The 20,955-nt window shown below is 40.3% G+C and overlaps 1 protein-coding gene across 7 annotated transcripts in view; it reads right to left on the reverse strand.

Moving 5' to 3' along the window:
- The window catches only part of DNM3 (dynamin 3), a 556,545-nt gene extending 548,746 nt beyond the window's left edge, over positions 1–7,799 (reverse strand). For all 7 annotated transcript variants that reach the window (XM_025399962.1, XM_025399954.1, XM_025399946.1 and 4 more), the window contains exon 1: positions 7,476–7,799. In XM_025399962.1, coding sequence (XP_025255747.1) covers positions 7,476–7,636 — 161 coding nt within the window. In that variant the 5' untranslated portion in view covers positions 7,637–7,799. The remainder of the gene's footprint in view (positions 1–7,475) is intronic.
- Between the last annotated feature and the right edge of the window lie 13,156 nt (positions 7,800–20,955).

The following is a 20,955-nucleotide window of genomic DNA, read 5'->3' on the forward strand; positions in this document are numbered from 1 at the left end:
CTATTTTGCAGATGAAGAAACTGAGGCCAAGTGAGGCTAGGTTCCGTAATGAGGAGCCATGCTACCAGCGAGAGTCAGAGGCAGGACTCAAGAGCAGCCAGCAAAGCCTGCGCTCCATCACCACACTGTGATGATTCCTCTTCAAATATTCACTTTTGGGGAATCTAAAAAAACAAGCACCTTAAACAAGTTTAGTCACCTACTAAATTACTTATTAAATACATTAGTCTTTCAATTCCAAGCCACTGAAAGGATAAACAAAGAGGTCCTTCAGAAGCCCTAGCTACTGCTATCATGTGTGTATATGCTATTCATGGGTATATCATGACCTTGAAGCAGTGGGAAATAAAAATGACACACTGTCACAAAGGAGCACTGAGGCACATTTTCAACCCTTGGAAATAGAGGACTTGCAGCAGGGATACTAGGGAAAAACAAGATCTAAAGCAATCCTGTATCATTCATATAATTCAGGCATTAAATGTATCATCATTTTCCTCAACAACTGCTCTGTTTTTATTATCAATTAACACTAAAGATTTAACACATTAACGCTTGCTGAAAAATTAATTGTTAAAATAATCTCTATAACATTAATGGACCTCAGTGTCACTCAATGCACTCTAAGAATACAAACACACACACACAAAGAATAGAAAACAGGCAAACTGAAAGAAGCAGATTTGCTACATAAAAATATCTTTAATTTACCTAAAAGTTCACCCACTTATTTAAATAATAACATTTCTGTTTAGATTATTTATTTACATACAACTTTTCAGAAGCTTGTGTTGGTTTTAGCAAGGCCTATTGATGACCATCTCAGGCATATCTTTCTAGCTAATGCCCACCTTGTGGATAAATATTAATAATGTGTAAAAACATCCAATATCTTATTCAGTCTTTTCCTGAGCCCATCTGTTCCCTAAAAGTCACACTTTACTCACGAGTATGCTATTTCAGTCAAATTAACTTGCCTAAGTCTGAGAAAAATTCTGCTCCCTGTCTCCACTATTCTGTATGGGGAAAAAAAAAATGTAATAAAATGTAATGTCACTGCTGGTCAACTATCAAGAAGAGTAATGAAGGAGAGTATCATGGAAGAGAAAAAGGCTGGCCCAATGCAAAGGGATGGGAAAAGGAGGAGGCAGGGTAAGGGTTGGAGGGAGGTGCTCTAAAACAATAAGAGGAGGAAGAGAAGATGATGAACTGGCACAGGCCTCCCAGTTCCTAACATTAAGTTCCAAACCTAGCTCTGATTTTTTCTGACCTTGGGCAAATCTCTGGTTTCTCTGTATCTTACTGTGGCTCCAGCAAGTTAGAGAAAATCAAGCCAGAGGAAAGCTTCTTATAATAATGTCATCAAATGCCAGTCTTGCTACTAATAGAGGAAGAAAAGCTAAGCTACCTATGACCACACACACACACACACACAGAGTAATAAATATGGTATTAATGAACCCTCTAATTTGTTGGAAATGATTTTTAATTCATGAAATGCAAATCATTTGGTGTCAATTCCTTTACCCTCCTCCCATTCTAAACAATTCATTCCACTTTCAGGTTTGCCTTTAGGACATTTTCCCTGACATTTGTATCTTCGACTTATTCTACTCCTTTAACTAAATAACTTATTCTTTAAAACGAAAATGGAATTCACCTCCGTTAAGTATTAGTGTCTTGGAGGTCCTTATAAAATAGTTGATCTGATCCATCCCACTCTCAATTAACCTTCACTGCATCCAGTTATATTTTTAATCTCTCCAACCTCTTTTTTTTTCCTTGCTGTTCTTCTTTAGGGCCCTCTCCAATATACAGTATCTCTTTGTGATAAAGTCACAGTCTAAATTCAATGCCTTGTTGTCAACTCAGAAACTGAGACACAGATCACCACCTTCCTGCTTTGACATAGATACTTCAGTACATGCAGGCTTGAGCTAAAATGATACAGGCTGCCAGATGCCACTGGAAACTCATATATTGTCTACTTTCCACTTATATTCAGTTCAATTTCAGAACTGTAGTTTTTCGGGGATTTTTGTAAAAATAAATTGACATACTATAATTTTTTATCCTGATTAGTTTGCATTATATCTGACTACCTTCATTTTACATATGCATTTGAAAGTTGTCTCATACTTTATCCTGTCAGTTCTCTTTTTATACATACATCAGCTTCATATTTTCTTATATATTCTTACCCAGTATACTTAGAACTCAATAAATACATGTTCATTGGTTTTATGTGTCCATATTTCTCAAGAGTTCCAGTAGGAGTCATACCGAATGCCAGCTTGGCTGCTTACTAGCCATATGATTCTGGGTGAATGACTTGTCTCTCCAACCCTGAATTTTCTCCCCTATTGACATGGGGATATGTAAACAGGTAAGGAATAGAAGGTATGAAAAGTGTCTAGCAGAATCCACGTCTGCCACCCCATAATGGCTAAGCAAATGTTGGCCCCCTTTTTCCCCTCTACTTTATAAAATGTATTTAGTATAATATAATCCACAAGAATTTTTAAATCAATGCAGAGAGTGTAAGAAATTGCAATGCAAACTTGGACTAGGATAAATTGCAAAACTTTGGCCATACAGAAAATTAAATTGGATCATTCTATATAGCATATGAGCTTGGGACTCTCTTGACTTGGCTCTGGTAGCAGAGGAAAAAAAATAATCTATTTCTTTCTAGATACTTGAAGTCCCTCTAACGTAAATCACAATAATGAATAAAACTTCATAATTTAACTTACTAGCCCTGCAAAAGGTACTACCTAAGAAGATCTAACACTCTAAATGTATGCTCCATTGATACAGAACCCGATAGCCTACCCTCTAATCCAGCTAAAGATTAAGTTTCCATTCCTCCAAGGTTCTGGGTGACTGCCCAACTTCATTCGTAAAGAAGTTAAATCAAGTGCATTTTTGGATAACTGTTAATCATAAGTAGATTCTAAAACAGAGATATCCTATCCAGTCCAGTTACCTTAGTTGTATTGCTTCTCACACATTGTTAAAAAAAAAGAATTCATTTGACAGTGGTAATTAAGTACCACCAACTGTGAATTTGTGATAACCTAAACATATATTATATAATGTTAATTCAGCAAAAATATTTTTGTGATTTTAAGTTCTACCAATTCATTGTTGGATGAAGAAAAGTTCATGTTTTGACACTTTATTTATAGACCCTTGGGAACTATGAAGTATGGTTCTCAATAATTATGACATTTTAATTCTTAGCACCATGTATCTAATAATACTTAGAACCAATTTCTTGAAAAATATCAGCATAATCACTTTTTTAAAATGTTTTATTTCATCCCCATTAATCACAAAACTTTTTCTATTTGTGCAGAATTGAGAGTCTATTTACAACTCAGACTAGAATAAAATAATGTGGACTCTTCTGCCTATATAATTAGCATTGAAAAACTAATGCTTCTAACAAGTGTGTCATTTTAAAACATCTGCGTATTAGCAACTAGTACAGTTTTCACTTAACACCTCTATAAACGAGTTTTATGCATTCTAAAAACATACTTAAATAAACAATCCAATTACATTTTAAAACTCTCTTTAACAATGTCTAAAATAGCAAAGAAAAACACTTATCTTTTAATAAATGTTGCTTCTACCTAAAGGGTCACCTCAAATTTTCTGTGAAACGAGGCAAGGTAAACATATATAAATAAATATGAATAAAATCATTAACATAGTTAACTTCTTGTTTACTATTATTATTTGAGACAGAGTCTTGCTCTGTCAGCCATGCCGGAGTGCAGTGGCACGATCCTGGCTCACTACAGCCTTGACCTCCTGGACTCAAGTGATCCTCCTACCTCAGCATCCCGAGTAGTTGGCACTACAGGCATGCTCCACCATACCTGGCTAATTTTTTTTTTGTTTTTTTGTAGAGACAAGATCTCACTATGTTGCCTAGACTGGTCTCAAACTCCTGAGCTCAAGCAATCCTCCCGCCTTGGCTTCCCAAAATGCTGGGGTTACAGGCATGAGCACTGTGCCTGGCCAGCTTCTTATTAATACAGGCAGCATTTATATAGGGAGCAAGAAAGAAGTTAAAAGTATTTATCAGAGGAAACAGTAAACTTCAATATGGAGGATGCAATATGGCACAGAGATTCTAGAACATGGGTTATAGTGATCAACACCTCTAGTTGAATCTTAGCTCCATTGTTTTCATATTAAATTAAATTATCCTTGAGTGAGTTACTCAAACTCTCTAAATCTTAATTTCCTCTTCTGTAAAATGGAAATCATAAGAGTACCTACCTCTTTGGGGTTTTATGAGGACTAAACGAGATTATTCATATAAAAGCACCCAGAATAGTACCTACAAATAACAAGCAGTCAATGAATGTTAACCATTATTATCATCACCACTGTACTATAAATATATGTATATGTATAATGAAAATAGTTGAATAAATTTAATTCTTCTGTATACAAACCAGACCAATAGGCAGACCTAAGCCAGCTAGTAAACCCCTATGTTGAGATTAGAGGTCTCAGGTTCTATTCTTTAGATCTTAAGCTGCCTCTCATTGCCAACATATATCTCATTCTGCACCACCAAAAGAACAATCTGGTTACTCATGCTATATCAAATTAATATGCACGTTCATCACTTCAGCAAGAAAATCACAAACAAGTGGTTCATTCATGACTCATTTTATTCATAACAATCTCAAACCTGTCACCCAAAAACCAGCTTTTACAGCGACCGCTAAATGAAGTAAACATATTCACATCCGAATTCATTCATTGGTGTCAAAAAAACTCAATATAAACAAACTATCTGAGAGAAGATACAGTTAGTCCACTAAATAAGGATTGTTGAGAAAATGCATCATTATTTTGTAGAGAAGAAGCTTAAGTCAAGAGCAAACACAATTAATTTACACAAGTGATGACCCTTGGTTTTTATGGCTGCATTCAATAACTGCACATTAGATCAGAGTCTTAAAATGAAAACAGTTTCGTGTAAAAGAGTAAAGTTGCATCCTTAGTAAAGAAACGTATTTTTATTGCAAAATTCCTGGATAATGACAAGAAAGCACTAAGATGTTATAGTAGAAAATGGATACAATTTTTTCCACCTAGGCTGAATATCTTATCAAAATAGAAAACTCCATTTTCCCTAAGGTTAGCTTATAATTGGAAATTAGATTCCTCAATAATTCAATGACCGAAATCTTTATTAAAGTCAAATGACCTTCCTAATTAAATTTTCTCCTTAATATATAAGCTCTGCTAGGCAGGTGTTATCTCTACATATAATACAGACTTTACATATGGATTAAATGACCTTTTTCCTCTGTGTTCACCCTTTTCTTTGATTTGACATTCTAACGGTTAATTAGTGGTAAAACTTTTTAAAGTACAACAAATTACTAATGCATTCTGGTAAGTGTTCTGATTGTTATACTTGTAATGTCCCTATTTTTTATTCCATCTTGAAAAATATTCAAGCTTAAATATTTTACTCTTCTATATTTCTTTTTTCAAATTATCATTTCAAAAGAACATAGCTACTGTGGGGAAATGTGTACAATTTTATTATAACATTAAGAAGAATGTTAGGATTTCAAAACCTAGAAAGTAGAATTGTGATATGTGCATAAAATTGACATTAAGTTCAAAAGCTCTGACTACAAACAATGCACTTACATATAATATAGGCTCATCCAAGTAAATATATGGAAGATGCATAAAAATAGGGTAATTTCATTTGAAATACTTACAATTTTAATCTAAGTATTTGTTTAAAAAACAAAGATAGTTAAATAACTCTTAAAGTGTCATGACAAAAATGCCCTGGCATTTGGAAAGCCAAAAATATATTATCAAAACTCACTCTTTGGATGCCACTTTAAATCTAGTAAATTTCATTGGCAACAAATCAAAGAAAGTAACTGTTATATGTTTGAAATAACACATTTATCCACCACTTCACCAGAAGGCTAAGATGACGTAGGCAAAATACTTTACCTTCACTTTGCTCATTAATCAAAAAAATGTATAAAAATGGGGTGTAGTAATTAAGTGAATTACTCAAGGATACAAAGCAATTTTTACTTTATTAGGTTTCTTATCTTTCTAGTTCATACAGGAAAAAAAAGTATCATCTGAAAGATGGAACATCATTTGGGAGAAAGGAATATGTACTTTATGAACACTGGCATTTCCAAAGGAAATGTGGGCATATCCAGCTCTAAATTTTACACATCACCAAACACTAACAAAAAAAGAAAAAAGGAACAGAAACAGGAATCTTTTGCATTCCAAGTCACAAATGAGTCAAATAAAAAGAATAAAGTACAATCTCGCCAGCATTTTTTCTTGGATATTGTACATTTCTACCTGGTTTTCTACTACTAGGAAACAGATTTCAGCTTTCATAATGCTTTCAAATGGGCTCTTCTTAGCAAATGTCTGCACTCTTCAGTCTAGGCCATTAAGGTAACTTAATCCCTCATGAATTGCTCAGTGGAAGAAATGCTGATTCCCAATTCAAAAATTAATTCTTTAGCTGTTTCTGTATTAAGAGTCATGAGGAAAACCACAGCTACAATTTAGATTCAGAATGTTATCTTGAAGGCTAGCAAGACAAATAGGAGCTTAGAGAACGGAAGATGATGCTGGGGGAGGGGGCGCAGTGAGAGTGCGAGAAAGATGCTGGTCAGTTCCGAGATGATGCAGGAATGACATGGCACCTGGACAACACAAGTCCACCCACTGCCAAGTCTGTGCCTAGGGCTCTCTCACAGTTGTCTGGAGCTGTGAATAGGTGCACACGCAAACACACCACCTTTTATTCTTCGACTCTCCGAGAGGAGAATGGTGGGGGAGCGTCTCCGGATAAAGCTTCACCACAACAAACGACGTCTTTCTCCTCGCACCCCGCCTCCCCAGCTAGAGGCAGGCAACAGTAGACAGCTGAGAGGAACGAGAACCCAGGCAGAAGGAAAGCATCTCCACCTAGGGGAGGGGGCTCCGGGGATAAAGCCCCACAGCCTCGCAGGGAGCCTCGCGGAGGGCGACAGGAAAAGGAGGCGGGTGTTGAGCCGGGAAAACAGGAGAGGGGCACTGGGAAGCTTTCGGCGCGCTACGCAGGGAGGCTGCCCGGGGCTGGCGCGCACCGAGGGGGTGGGGGTCGATCCCGGGGCGGAACCCTCCCCCGACTCCCCGACTGGAGGACAGGGAGGAAATGGCTTTGTATCGCACGATGAAAGGCAGGCAGGAGGGCCACCCGGCGGGGGGTGGCAGGGGACGGAGGATGCCCAGAGCTGGAGGACCCCGCCCGCCCCACGGACACCGCCACTCTGCCCCCCATTCCACCGCAGCGCCTGGTCCACCCACCCTCTGGCTCCCGCTGCCCGTCCACGTTCCAACGGCCCGGAGCGGGGTCGCCCCCCGCCGCATCCTCACTCAGCGCCCTGCGCGCTCACCTGCCCACGAAGTTCTCGAGCACCGAGCTCTTGCCGGCGCTCTGGCCGCCCACCACGGCGATCTGCGGCAGCTCCAGCAGGCAGCTCTGTCCCAGCGCCGAAAAGGCGTCCTGCAGACGGTTCACCAGTGGGATCAGCTCCTCCATCTCCCGGTTCCCCATCTTGCCCGAGGCGCCAGCGACCAGCTCGCCTCTACGACCTGACCGAGAGTAGGGGCCGCGCTGCCCTGGCTGCGGCTGCTGCGCCGGGCTCAGCCCGCCGGGTCGTGGCGCAGACGTCGGAGCCCGCCGCCAGCCCGCCGCTTGGCTCTGACAGCTAACGGCCCGCAGCGCGCCTGCGCGGGCGAGCAGGGGCGTGGCCTGGCTCCGTGGTGCCCCGCCCCCGGCCCGCGGCTGCCCCGCCCCGGGCTTCCCAGCCCACCGCCCGGCCCCGCGCGCAAGCACTGCCTCCCAGCTGCGGCCAGATGCCACGGCCTCTGCGTTCTGTGGCCAAGGCTCAGAGGCCAAGTTACAGAGCCAGATCAGGGAATGGCATGAAATCAGCAGCAGCGGCAGCGTTGTTCTCTTTCAGCGGCTACCAAGCCAAAGCCCAGTGGAAAACACTATCTCCGCTAACAACACCACACGGTCACCAGCAGGAGCAGCACCACCGCTGCCACCACCGGGGCACAGCTGCCAGAGTACACTTCCCAAAAGGAAATCTCTGTCACGCCCTTCTCCAGAACCCGCGATGACTCCTCCCAGGGTGGCAGGCCTGTTGGAGTCTAAATTCTTCATGTGACATCCATCTAAGGCCCTGAGTGGTCTGACCTTACCTAATTCTTCATCTGTAATGACTCGTCCTCCCCAGCCCCGCATAAGCACAAGTAGAGTCTGTAGGGTTTACCTGCCCCGACACACCCCTTCAATCACTCTGGCCTGTGAGACTTCTCATGCCATTTGCCCTCCCGGTCTATCTCCTCCTACGGAGTCTATCCAGAACCAGGTACTCTGGACGCATTCTGTGAAATTTAGCACATTGAGAAGTGACTGTGTGTGGGGTCCTGTGCCTGATGATAGGGACACAAAGATAAATGGCCATGCTTCTCTTAGCCTCCACAGAGGGTTCCTTTTTAGTCTGCTCCTCAAATACTGATGCTTCTCAGGATTTAATATATGGGCATTTTCTTGTCTAATGCTTGTCCTTCAGCTGAGGACTTTCCCATAGCTTTAACTCTACATAAAGGCTGGCGACTACAGAAATTTACATTGCTAGACCCTGTCTCTCTTCTGCAACTTCGACTGTACTCCAAGAGGGGCCCAGACTACTACCTGAGTGTCCGACAAGTACCACAAACTCAATTTATTCAAAACTGAAGTCATCTTTTGTAATCTCAGCATTTAATGTACAGTTCCTTCTAACTCTAAAAAGACTTGTATTAAAATGTTCATAATGACAAAAAAAAACCTGAAAATAACCCAAATGTCTATCAACAGGTGAATGAATAAACAAATGTGGTATGTATATATAGTGAAATAGTATCTGCAACAAAAAAGAAGACTTTTGATATAGCAACAATCTCAGATACATTATGTAGAATGAAAAAGGCCAAAGAGCATATATTGTTTGATTTCATGTACGTGAAGTTCTACAACCAGCAAAGCTATTCTACGGTGATAGAAATCAGAACTGTGGTTGTCTTCGAGGAGTGGAGATTGACTGTAGGAGGCATGAGGAAACTTTTTGGAGTGACGGAAATGTCCCATGTCTTGACTGGGATGTGGGCATACATTCGTCAAAACTCCTCAGACTAAACTTTTAAGTGATGTGTATTTTACTGTACATTACATCTCAACTTTTTTTTAAAGCAGCAGAAAAAGACAAAACTGAATGCATCTCCACTGAAGTGGATCTCTATTAGAATGTCTGCCCAGGAAACATTTTCTAAGAAACACTCCATCCAATGCATGGTTGTAGCCAGAGCAGTCATGAAGATAGAAAGGCATGAAGAAAAACTGAGCCCTGGCCATAGCTGTGTGCACCAGACTGGGCACCTGACTCGAGCTGTACAAATCAAAGCCCTTTCCCAGGAATATGCAATTGAGAGAGAGATTGGCCTTTGTCTGAGTGACTGAACTATAAATGAGGAATAACATCAGCAACTATGGTTAGTAAGATTTCACCAGTAGAAGGGAAGTGCTCATCTTCAGAGAAACAGAAAAGTAAAAAGACACAAGGAGAGGAGCAGAGGGAAAGAAGAGGGAAGATCCTGATAGTACTTGTATCCTCAATCTTGTTCATGTCTGATGCCCAACTATAATCCTGTCCTGAGTTCCTTGTACAACCTCCCCCCCAATAAACTTATAATAAATTCTCCTCTTTGCCTAACCTAATTCAACTCAGATTTCTTTTACTTGCAATCAAAGAATCCTATAAACACGTTCTCATGCTAGAGATAGTGTGCTCCCTATCTCAGGGAGAAGCCTGCCCAATCCCAATCCAGAATCTGGAAGTCATTCTCACTTCGCTTTTCCCTCTCTCTCCTTCATCACCTACACCAAATTCGTACCCAAATAATACCCCTTCTACCTTCCTAGAACCCATTTTCTCTCCATCCTTGCTGCCAGAGCCTCAGTTATAACCATCATTTATCAACAACCATCTTCCTCTATGCTCTTCGTATATATATGTACCCTGAATAGATTTTCATTATTGCCCTTGGCATATTGCATTAAGTCACTAATTTACATGTCCCTCTCTTTCACTCTGATGCCCTTCCCAAAAATGCCCACTTTTTAATCCCTGGAACCTGTGAATGTTACCTGAAGTGGCAAATGGTTCTTTGTATATATAACTAAGGACCTTGGAATGGGAAGATTATTCTAGATTATCCAAGTGGATGCAGTCTACGCACATGAATTCTTCAGAGCAGAGAACCTTTCCAATCTGCATCAGAGGGAGATATAACTGGGGAAGAGTCTCAGAGATGCATGGAGAAAGGGGACCAGAAGCCAAGGAATGCAGGCAGCCTCTAGAAAGTGGGAAAGGCAGGAAACACATTCTCCCTCAGAGCCTCCAAAAAGAACATAGCCCTGCTGACACGTTGATTTTATTCCGGGGAGACCTGCATCAGACTTTTTATTTATTTATTTATTTATTTATTTATTTATTTATTTATTTATTTGAGATGCAGTCTCACTTTGTTGTCCAGGCTGGAGTGCAATGGCATGATCTCAGCTCACTGCAACCTCTGCCTCCCGGGTTCAAGGGATTCTCCCACCTCAGCCTCCCAAGTAGCTGGGACTGCAGGTGTGCACCACCACATCTAGCTAATTTTTTTTTGTTTTGTACTTTTAGTAGAAATGGGTTTTCACCATGTTGACCAGGCTGGTCTCGAACTCCTGACCTCAAGTGATCCACCTGCCTCAGCCTCCCAAAGTGCTGGAATTACAGGCATAAGCCACCATGCCCAGCCCTGCATCAGACTTCTAACCCATGGTACTGTAAGAAAATAAATCTATGTTGTTTGAAAACACTAAGTTTGTCATAACTTGTTACAGCAGCAATAGAAAATTAATACAACCCCTTGAGGGCAGGATCCATCTTTGTGATTCTCAAATGTCCAGCACAGTGCACAGCACCTGAGAAGACCACAGTCCCCTAGCAGCAGACGTAAACAAATTGTTACAACACACATAAGATGTTCAAGGGTACAATAGACTGAACTGTGCCTCCCCCAAATTCATATGTTAATAACCTAACCCCCAGTGTGGCTATATTTGGAGTGAGAAATTAATTGTATTAGTCCATTCTCACACTGCTATGAAGAAATACCTGAGACTGGGTAATTTATAAAGGAAAGAAGTTTTATAGACTCACAGTTCCACATTCCTCAGGAAACTTACAATCGTGGTGAGAGGCAACTTTTTACAGGGTGGCGGGACTGAGTGAGTGGAAGCACGGGAAATGCCAGATGCTTATAAAACCATCAGATCTCATGAGAACTCACTCACTATCACGAGAACAGCACGGGGTAAACCACCTCCATGATTGAATCACCTCCACCTGGTCCCACCCTTGACACGTGGGGATTATGGGGATTACGATTCAAGATGAGATTTTGGGTGAGGACACAGCCAAACTCTATCAGCAATTACAGTTAAATGAAGTCATAAGGATGAAACACTGATTCAATAGGATAAGCGGCCTTATAAGAGGAGACATCAGAGCGCTCTCGTGCTGGCTAGCTCCCTTTCTCTTTCTCTGTGTCTGTCTCTCTCTTCCTCCCTCCACTCCCCTCCTCATTGTATGAGGACACAGCAGGAAAGTGGCCATCTACAAGGCAAGAGAGTCCTCATCAGGAATAGAATCAGTGAGTACCTTGATCTTAAACATCTCAGCCTTGAGAACTATAAGAAATAAATGTCTATTGTTTAAGCTACCCAGTCCATGGTATTTTGTTATAGCAGCCCATGCTGACCAAGACACAGAGTTTGCTTAAAGAAACATGTGATGAAAACCGAGGAGTAACAACTCTGTCAGGAGAGGGTCATGGAAAGCTTCAGAGAGGAGCTGACACTTGACCTGAGCCTTGATGAGTACATCCCGCACTCTGCTACTTGCTGTAAGGTAGAAAAGACAAGGAGCACTAGCCCTTGCCCTAAGTATTTTGTGTTCTAATGTAGGAGACAATGCTACCATGCATTAGATGGAAAATGTATAGCCATTATACAAATTTAAAGTTTGTGTGCACTGAAGCAATGCCTGTCATCTCTATCCTCCAGAACTTAGTTCAAATCAGTTTCACCCACCTACTTTAAGAAACCATCCTAAACTACTCTTGCCAATTGCTTTCCTTCTTTACTTCCCATTTCTAGAATCAGTACTGTGATAACATAGAACTAAGAGAAATTTAACGCACAAAAACACTCAACTCAAGTCTTACAGTGATGTAGACCTTTTCTTATAAGGTAATATGGATAAAAGAAAAAGCAAAAGAAAACCTGAAGGGAAAAAGCAGAGGGAAAATTTTGACAAAAACAAACTTTCACCTTTGAAGGTGATATGGTATGACTGTGTTCCCACCCAAATCTCATCTTGAATTGTAGTTCCCATAATTCCCATATGTTGTGGGAGGGACCCAGCAGGAGATAATTGAATCATGAGGGCGGTTTCCCCCATACTGTTCTCGTGGTAGTGAAAAAGTCTAACAATATCTGATGGTTTTATAAGGGGAAACCCCTTTCACTTGGTTCTCATTTCTCTCTTGTCGGCTGCCATGTAAGACATGCCTTTTGCTTTCTGCCATGATTGTGAGGCCTCCTTACCCACATGGAACTGTGAGTTCATTAAACCTCTTTTTCTTTATAAATTACCCAGTCTCTGGTATGTCCCCATCAGCAGTATGAAAACAGACTAATGCAGAGGGTGTGTGTAAAATCAAAGAGGGGAGCCCAGTCAGTCGCCTGGCTTCCTAACCTACCACACAATCACCACAGCCCTATTTCAGCACCATGTAATCAATGCCAGCTCCTGCTGTCAGGCTTTCATGTTTGTTTCCATACCACTTTCCTAGCAAGCAAAAAGTTCACAGCCTTTTTTAGGTGTGGCTCTATATATAGAGTTAGAACTTCTAATAAACACATCAGAACACATATCTAAATGAGTATTTTCCTTCCGGTTCATTTGAAAAGCAACAAACTTATTGTAATAATGCTGCTTTTTTCACACAACATAAGTGGAACTCCTCCTTTGAAAGTGAAAAGCCTTACCAAGTCTGAAAAAAAGTCAGACTCAGTAATCCACAGTCATACTTCATTTTAGATAGAGTATTACCCATCTTGATTTCCTACCTCATTCATAAGACATAGCACTAAGTAACACCTACTAGTTACAAAACTTAAATATGTATTACATATATATATACATACACATATAGATACATATTATATACATAAATTTTTAAATACATTGCAGGTTGAAGGCAAGCTCTAAGAGAGGAGTTAGATTTTTTTTTTTTTTTTTTTTTGAGACAGAGTCTCACTCTTTTGCCCAGGCTAGAGTGCAGTGGCATGATCTTGGCTCACTGCAGCCTCTGCCTGCTGAGTTCAAGTGATTCTCATGTCTCAGCCTCCTAAGTAGCTGAGATTATAGGTGTGCACCACCACACCTGGCTAATTTTTGTATTTTTAGTAGAGATGGTGTTTCACCATGTTGGCCAGGCTGATCTCTAACTCCTGGCCTCTAACTCCTGATCTGCCTGCCTTGGCCTCCCAAAGTACTGGAATTACAGGTGTGAGCCACCACACCCAGCCTTAGAAAATTTTTGAGTAGTAAAAATATCTCTGGAAAAATATTTAAACTCTCTAAGAAGAGCATATAATCAAATATGTGAATTTAGGAATTCATGTTTTTAAAAAATCGGTCATATTACTGCAGAGTCACATCTCATATATTTCATACAGTGGCCAGCTCAATAAATATTTATGAAGCAGAACCGAACCAAATTTTTAAGCATTTTTCATGTCCATTGCATCACTGGGAAAGTAATATTGTTACTCCATATACAATTTATGACCTATTCAGGTCCTTCAGTTCTTTCTCTAAAGGTTTTCTCTTGGATGTATTTGAGATCTTACTGAAAATCAGCCTATCTGCAGGTGTCTTTTGAGTTCCATTAAGCTCAGTGAACGTCCAATGCAGACACACAGACTTTCAATACTGTTGCCATTATGGTTGACACTTACGTCTCTCAGGGCTACTCTCCTTCAGAAGGCAAAGACTCCGAACTTTATTGCCATATTCTTCATCAGCTACCATCAGGAAGTAACATAACTCTGGTCTCCTATCCCAATTACTTCTGTCCATTTGACATTCGACAGATGGAAACTCACCAGTAGTCTCATTGAAGCATGGATAAATCAGCACACATGCAGGGTAGAAAATTCCAGTAGGCAATTTAAGGTGTTAAGAAAAAAGGGTTAGGGATAACTCTCTCCAGCACATAAGTCTGATTAAGCAGCCAGTTTGTGCGTTTTTCTATCAAGTAGGTATAGCTATGTTCTCTTGTAAGCATAATCCATATATACTGATGGAAAACAAGAACCACACAGGGTGCCTTTAAAGGGAACATCTCTAGTGCTTTTTAAATCTCTTTTTTTAAAAAAAATGAAACCCTCTCTATATATCAATCTATACCTCTATCTCTATATCTATATATTAGGCAAACTGTAAATGCCCATTTAAGATTATGTTTATGAAGTTTTCAATGACACAGAAATGAAATAAGTAAAATAGTAAATGAGAAAAGAGTACAAAATTGTATATATAGTATTATCATAGCTATATAAAAAAACTATGTCTAGAAAAAAAAACCTAGAAATAAATGTACCAAGAAGTTCAATGTTATTCTCTATCAGATAATATGGAAAAAGATTTATTGTGCTTTTCCTTTTATTTCCCAACTTTCTACTACAAGTATGTATTATTTCTATAACTTAAAAAAATAAAATAAATGTCATTTGATTGAATCAAATTGGTTTATATACACGCGAGCTTATCAGCAACAAAAATGTTATGTAGTATAAGGTTAAAATAACTTTGCAAATAGAAACAGAGGAGTCCACAAACTCGCCTGTCCCTAAACCTTTGCCACTAACTAGTAGCTGATAACTGTCTGAAGATAACCAAGATTTAGCCAGGCAGTGGCTCAGGCCTAAAATCTCAGCACTTTGGGAGGCCAAGGTGGGCAGATCACTTGACATCAGGAATTCAAGACCAGCCTGGCCAACATGGTGAAACCCCATCTTTACTAAAAACACAAAAATTAGCCAGGTCTGGTGACACGTGACTGTAGTCCCAGCTACTCAGGAGGCTGAGGCACAAGAATCTCTTGAACCCAGGAGCTGGAGGCTGCAGTGAGCCAAGATCATACCACTGCACTCCAGCCTGGGTAACAGACTGAGACGTCATCTCAAAAAAAAAAAAAAAAAGATATCCAAGATGTTTTAACTGGAAACATTTCTTTCTGACTTGAAGAGCAGAATGCCACACACCCAGGCTACCATGGTCACATGGACTATTGTTAGTCAAGAATGCATTCAATATACTAAACTGCAGATTCTCCATAAATGTGTAGTTCACAAAGTACAATGTCATAATCTATGGCACAATAAGCAAGGCACAAAATATTACAAAATTGTATGAACCCATCTATAGGACATTCTAGAGAAAGCAGAACTAATCTATAATGACTAAAAGCAGCTGGGTTGAGGGTAGGGACAGGGGATTGACTGTAAGGAGGCATGTGGAAACTATCTTGTCTGTGGTACTGACTATATGGTTGGATATGTTTGTCCAAACTCATCAAACGGTACATTGTTTTAAATGGTGTATTTTATTTTATGTAAATTACACTTTAATAAAACAACCTTTGGGATTTATGATATATTCTCATATGGCATGTAATGATAATACAGAGTATGACAGTCTCACTCTGGGGCAATCTTGGTAATAGGCAGCCATAATCAGGCTATGTTTTGAGAGTTCAAAACAAAAATATTCCCACCCACTCCAAGAAGTTTCCAGTGACTCCACAATTCTACCAATGTAGAGTCATTCTTATGGAATCTCTGAGTATTTTGTTGATGGGAAAACATCACTTGAAGAAGAGGAGAGTAAGACTTCAAGCCTAGCCAGGAACAGCAGCTAATGCTTGTAATCCCAGCACCTTGGGAGGCCAAGATGCGTGGATCACTTGAGTCCAGGAATTCAAGACCACCCTAGCCAACATGGCAAAATCCCCTCTCTACAAAAAAATACAAAAATTAACCAAGGGTGGTGGCACATACCTGTAGTTCCAGCTACCTTGAGGGGCTGAGGCTAGAGGATCTCTTGAGGCCAGGAAGTCAAGGCTGTAGTGAGCTGATCATGCCACTGCACTCCAGTTTGGAAGACAGAGCGAGAGTCTGCCTTGGAAAAAAACAAAAAACAAAAAAACAACCTCAAACCACTATCAACTATCTCTAACAAAAAATTGCTTTCCAGGCCGATCATGGTGGTTCATGCCTGTAATCCCAGCACTTTGGGAGGCCGAGGCGGGCGGATCACTTGAGGCCAGGAGTTTTGAGACCAGCCTGGAGCCTGGCAAACATGGTGAAACCCCACCTCTACTAAAAATACAAAAATTAGCTGGACATGGTAGCAGGCACCTGGTTAATTTTAATCCCAGCTACTTGGGAGGCTGAGACATGAGAATTGCTTGAACCTGAAAGGCAGAGGTTGCAGTGAGCCAAGATCATGTCACTGCACTCCAGTCAGGCAACAGAGTGAGACTCTATCTCAAAAAAAAAAAAGAAAAAAGAAAAGAACTTTCCAGCAGTATCAGCTATGGAAGGAAGGTCTAGGAGTGGGGCAAAGAGACAAGAATGGAGAGGGTCTGAGAGATACCCCAGAGAGTGTTCTAAGACAAATTTTGCCTATTTCACATAGTCGCCTGTCTTTCATTTTACAGGAGAAATATAAACCTTAGAAAAGCTCATCCCCTAAGTATGCATGTGAAGCCCAGTTGAATCCCACTTTCCTCCCTCCTAGAAGTTTTGTCCAAGATGGTGGTGATGAGCAACATCCCCGGTTCCTGAATACTTCTTTCCATCCACAAACTATTTTCACATCAGTTATTTCATTAGATCAACTCAACTACCTTTGAAGTAATAACTAATGGGTAGGTAGCAGTAGCATTCCTATTCTATAGTTAAGAAAACCGAGAGAAATCGGAGCCATTAGTGGACTTAACCAATGCCCCACAGGTAAGAGCTACCAGAAATGCTCCCTGATGTGCTTCAATAGACCATACTTGGATTGTCCTCACAAAACCTTGAACACGGTAACACATACTGTCAACCTTTGCCAACCTAATATGGAGATTGGAAAATGCATGGTAAATTATTGCCCTGAACATGCTTATGAACAAAAGCAGGTTTTATCTTTATATAAATTATTTCAATTTCCATGGTTTAGAATCAGCAGACTGGGATTCAAATTCCTACTGGCTGTAAGATTCACCATCCTAGGCTTTAATTTCTTCAGTAAAATGAGCATATTAATGTCTGTTCTTATTCATAGAACTTTTGTGAAATCAAATAAATGATGAACACTAAAATATTCTGTGAATTGCTTGGCACTGAATGACTATTAGATGTTTTACTTATAACTAAATAGAGATTGTAAATACATTTTGTTAATTACCAAAAGGTGTTTTCTAGATTAATTGTAATTTTAAAATGAATTATGTGATAAAGATCTAGGTAATAAAAATATTTTCGGATAACTTACTACTCATGTGTATCATCAATTTTAGGATTCCTTTCATCTGTTAAATTAGGATTGTGGAATATTTTGCTCTCAGAAAGAGCCCAGAAATAACCAGAGTGTGCCACTGAAAATAACAATTCAGCAGAAATCAAACATGATACAGTAATGGAAAGCAAGATAAGTTTTCACAAATATGTGATGACATCCAGGAAGCAGTAAGCTAAGAAGAGGCAAAAATGGGCTAAGATTGGCTTTGATGGAGAAAATACAATTAAGCTTAATTCCTTTTTAACTTTTGTTGTTCTTCTTGTACTGCTGAAAAGGGCTTAAAATAGAATCACAGTAGCCACTGACAAGTCTAATTTCCGGATTCGCTAGCAAAACTGTGCAAAGGAACCCAATATTTCTGCAGCCAAGAATCCCCCAAAATGCCCCCTTCCTGCAGAGGTCTCTTATTTAGACTTTCGTTAGTGTCTGTCTCAGCAGAGCTCCTATCCTGTGTCCTCAGCCTGCTGACCTTCCTCCTGGCTATCTTTCTCATTTGCCTTTGAAAAGTATTTGCAGATCTGAAAATTAGTCCTTTATCAAGTCTGTCAAAGAGCAATTCATTGTGAGAAGTCAATATCCCAAAGCCCCATAGCTGAACCTGGAAAAAAGTCAAACTACAGACCCCAGATTTTATCACTGCACTAGTCATGCACTAATCACTCTGATAAAAGACTCCATGCTTCCCTGATGACCCTCAAAATCTCCTCATTCTCAAGTAGAAAGAGAAAATTTTCTTTTCTCTTTTTCTTCTGTCACAACATAACTTGATTTTAGGAGTGTAAATGTTGGCAGATACATGCTGAGAAAACAGAAAGAGAAAATTCAAATAAATAGTAATAGGCAGGCTTGAAGCCATCTTCCTCTTACACAATTTTATTTTTTAAAATTGGTGAAAGTTGCCAGAAAACAGGTTATTGCTGAAGAAATATGTTCTGAAAAACAAAAATTGAACTGAGAAAACTGAGCTCCAATTCCAGTGGATATGATATCTCTGATTCCATTAGGACGTGCGCTACTTACTCCCTGCTACAGAATGAGAATTTGTCTCACACACACACACACGAGCACTTAGAGTCCCCTGCAAGCCATTGACATCAGCAAAATGACATCTCCACCAAGGAGGCCATGACAGGAGCCAGAAAACAATTATGCTTCCTGCGAGTATGCACAAGTTTCAGAAGAGTCATTTATCATCTCTCCCAGTAGAAATTCATTTTCTTTCTTGTTTCTTTTACTTTTTAAAACTAATCTTCATTGATAGCTGGTTAGAGAAGGGTTTGGCTGGAGTGTTGGTGATGACCCTCCATCCACTGACACAATTTATCTCACAATCCAAAGGGGCTAACACTACAGTGAGACAGGACAGTTTTCCAGTGCCAAGTCTCCTGCAGTTGAAATGGGCCTGTCAAATATTTTTCTTTCCTACTCCAAAAGTACCCCAGTACCTCCATCCAAACAGAGGGAGAAAATCAGAGTCCTCTTTCAGGGCAGTTGGCTAGAGAGTAGGCTGAGGGCTATGTCTAATTCTGCAGTATTCATTGACTGAGGGCCTCTTTATTATCTGCTTTCCCTTTCTGTCCCAGGAGCTGGTTTCGTTTTAGAGAGGAGAGAACTGGGACACACTACTTGCCACAGGCAGAGACCCGGTTTGTGGAAAACAATAATAGAAGAAAGTGAGGGAAAGAATTTTCTCACACCATCATTAATAATCAGTATCTTACATATGACAATGTCATTATTTTCATCAGGCTCCACCGAGGGTCTGTCATAAGGGTATGTCTCTTCTTTCTCCAGTCCCCAACTCTTGAAACCCTTCCTTGTGCACTCTGCACCCTACAGTCCATTAGCAGTAAAACCTCTATACCCTCAACTTTTCTGCAAACTCAGTAACAGAAATCTGGTTCTCCCCTGAGAATTCCGTTTCTACTGGAGTAGTCTCAAGTGGTCACTTCCATCTCTCTCATGCCTCCTAAACTCCTAGGCTTAAACACAGGGAAGGAATACTTCATGTTCCACACTGCTGCTTTTATACCATTCTCTCTCCCTTTCTCTAGAGTTTTCCAGCTTTGAATCTGTATAAGCAGTCCATCATCACTTCCTTTTTTTTTTTTTTTTTCTGTAGACATCTATCAACCTCTTGGTCATTCCTCCTCATGTGTCCAAGATTTTAGCTCATGACTCACTGCCACTTTCTAACAATATGCTTGTTTTTCATTCTTGGTAATTTCAATTCCATATTGATGTTACTTTCAACACTGCCCTCATTGCTCTTTGATCTTCTCCAGTGACTTTATTCTTTACTCTACCTCTACCAATCTTCCAAGGGTCAATCCTTAGTCCTTATTTCCAAAATCTACAACCACCCATCACAGCAAATTTGAACACTCCACTCAGACCTCCATCTACTCTCTTTCCAGTTCACTCCCTATTTTGCCCATCTGCAATAATCCTTCAACCCCTCTATGGAATACAATCCATTAATTGTACCATCTGCTCGCTGTCCCTCCCGACTTCATGTCCTCACTTCCGTGATTCTGTTTAAATGCCATACTCTATCATTATGAAAACTCTCTTACATACACCCTCCACCCTCTTGCTTCTCTCTCTTATTATACTTGCTTAGAAAACTTTAGGCCTGGGAAAATACAACTCTTCTCCCACTGTGTGCCGGCACCCATGTAGCTGAACAAGGCTATAGAAAAATGCACTACCATGCTAATATGATTTGGCTCTGTGTCCCCACCCAAATCTCACCTCAAATTGTAATCCCCATAATCCCCAGGTGTCGAGGGTGGGACCAGGTGGAAGTAATTGTATCATTGGGGTTGTTTCCCCCATGCTGTTCTTATGATAGGGAGTCAGTCTCACAAGATCTGATGGTTTTATACATGTCTGACATTTCCCCTGCTTGCACTCATTCTCTCCTGCTGCCCCATGAAGAGGTGCCTTCTGCTATGATTGTAAGTTTCCAGAGGCCTCTCTAGCAATGTGGAAAATTTATAAAGCAATTTCTTTATAAATCACCCAGTCTCCAGTATTTCTTCATAGTAGCATGAGAACAGACTAATATAGTAAATTGGTACTGGGTACAGTGGGGTGCTGCTGTAAAGATACCCAAAAATGTTGAAGTGACTTTGGAACT

Source organism: Theropithecus gelada, chromosome 1 (assembly GCF_003255815.1).
Source record: "Theropithecus gelada isolate Dixy chromosome 1, Tgel_1.0, whole genome shotgun sequence".
In the NCBI taxonomy this organism is placed as follows: domain Eukaryota; kingdom Metazoa; phylum Chordata; class Mammalia; order Primates; family Cercopithecidae; genus Theropithecus; species Theropithecus gelada.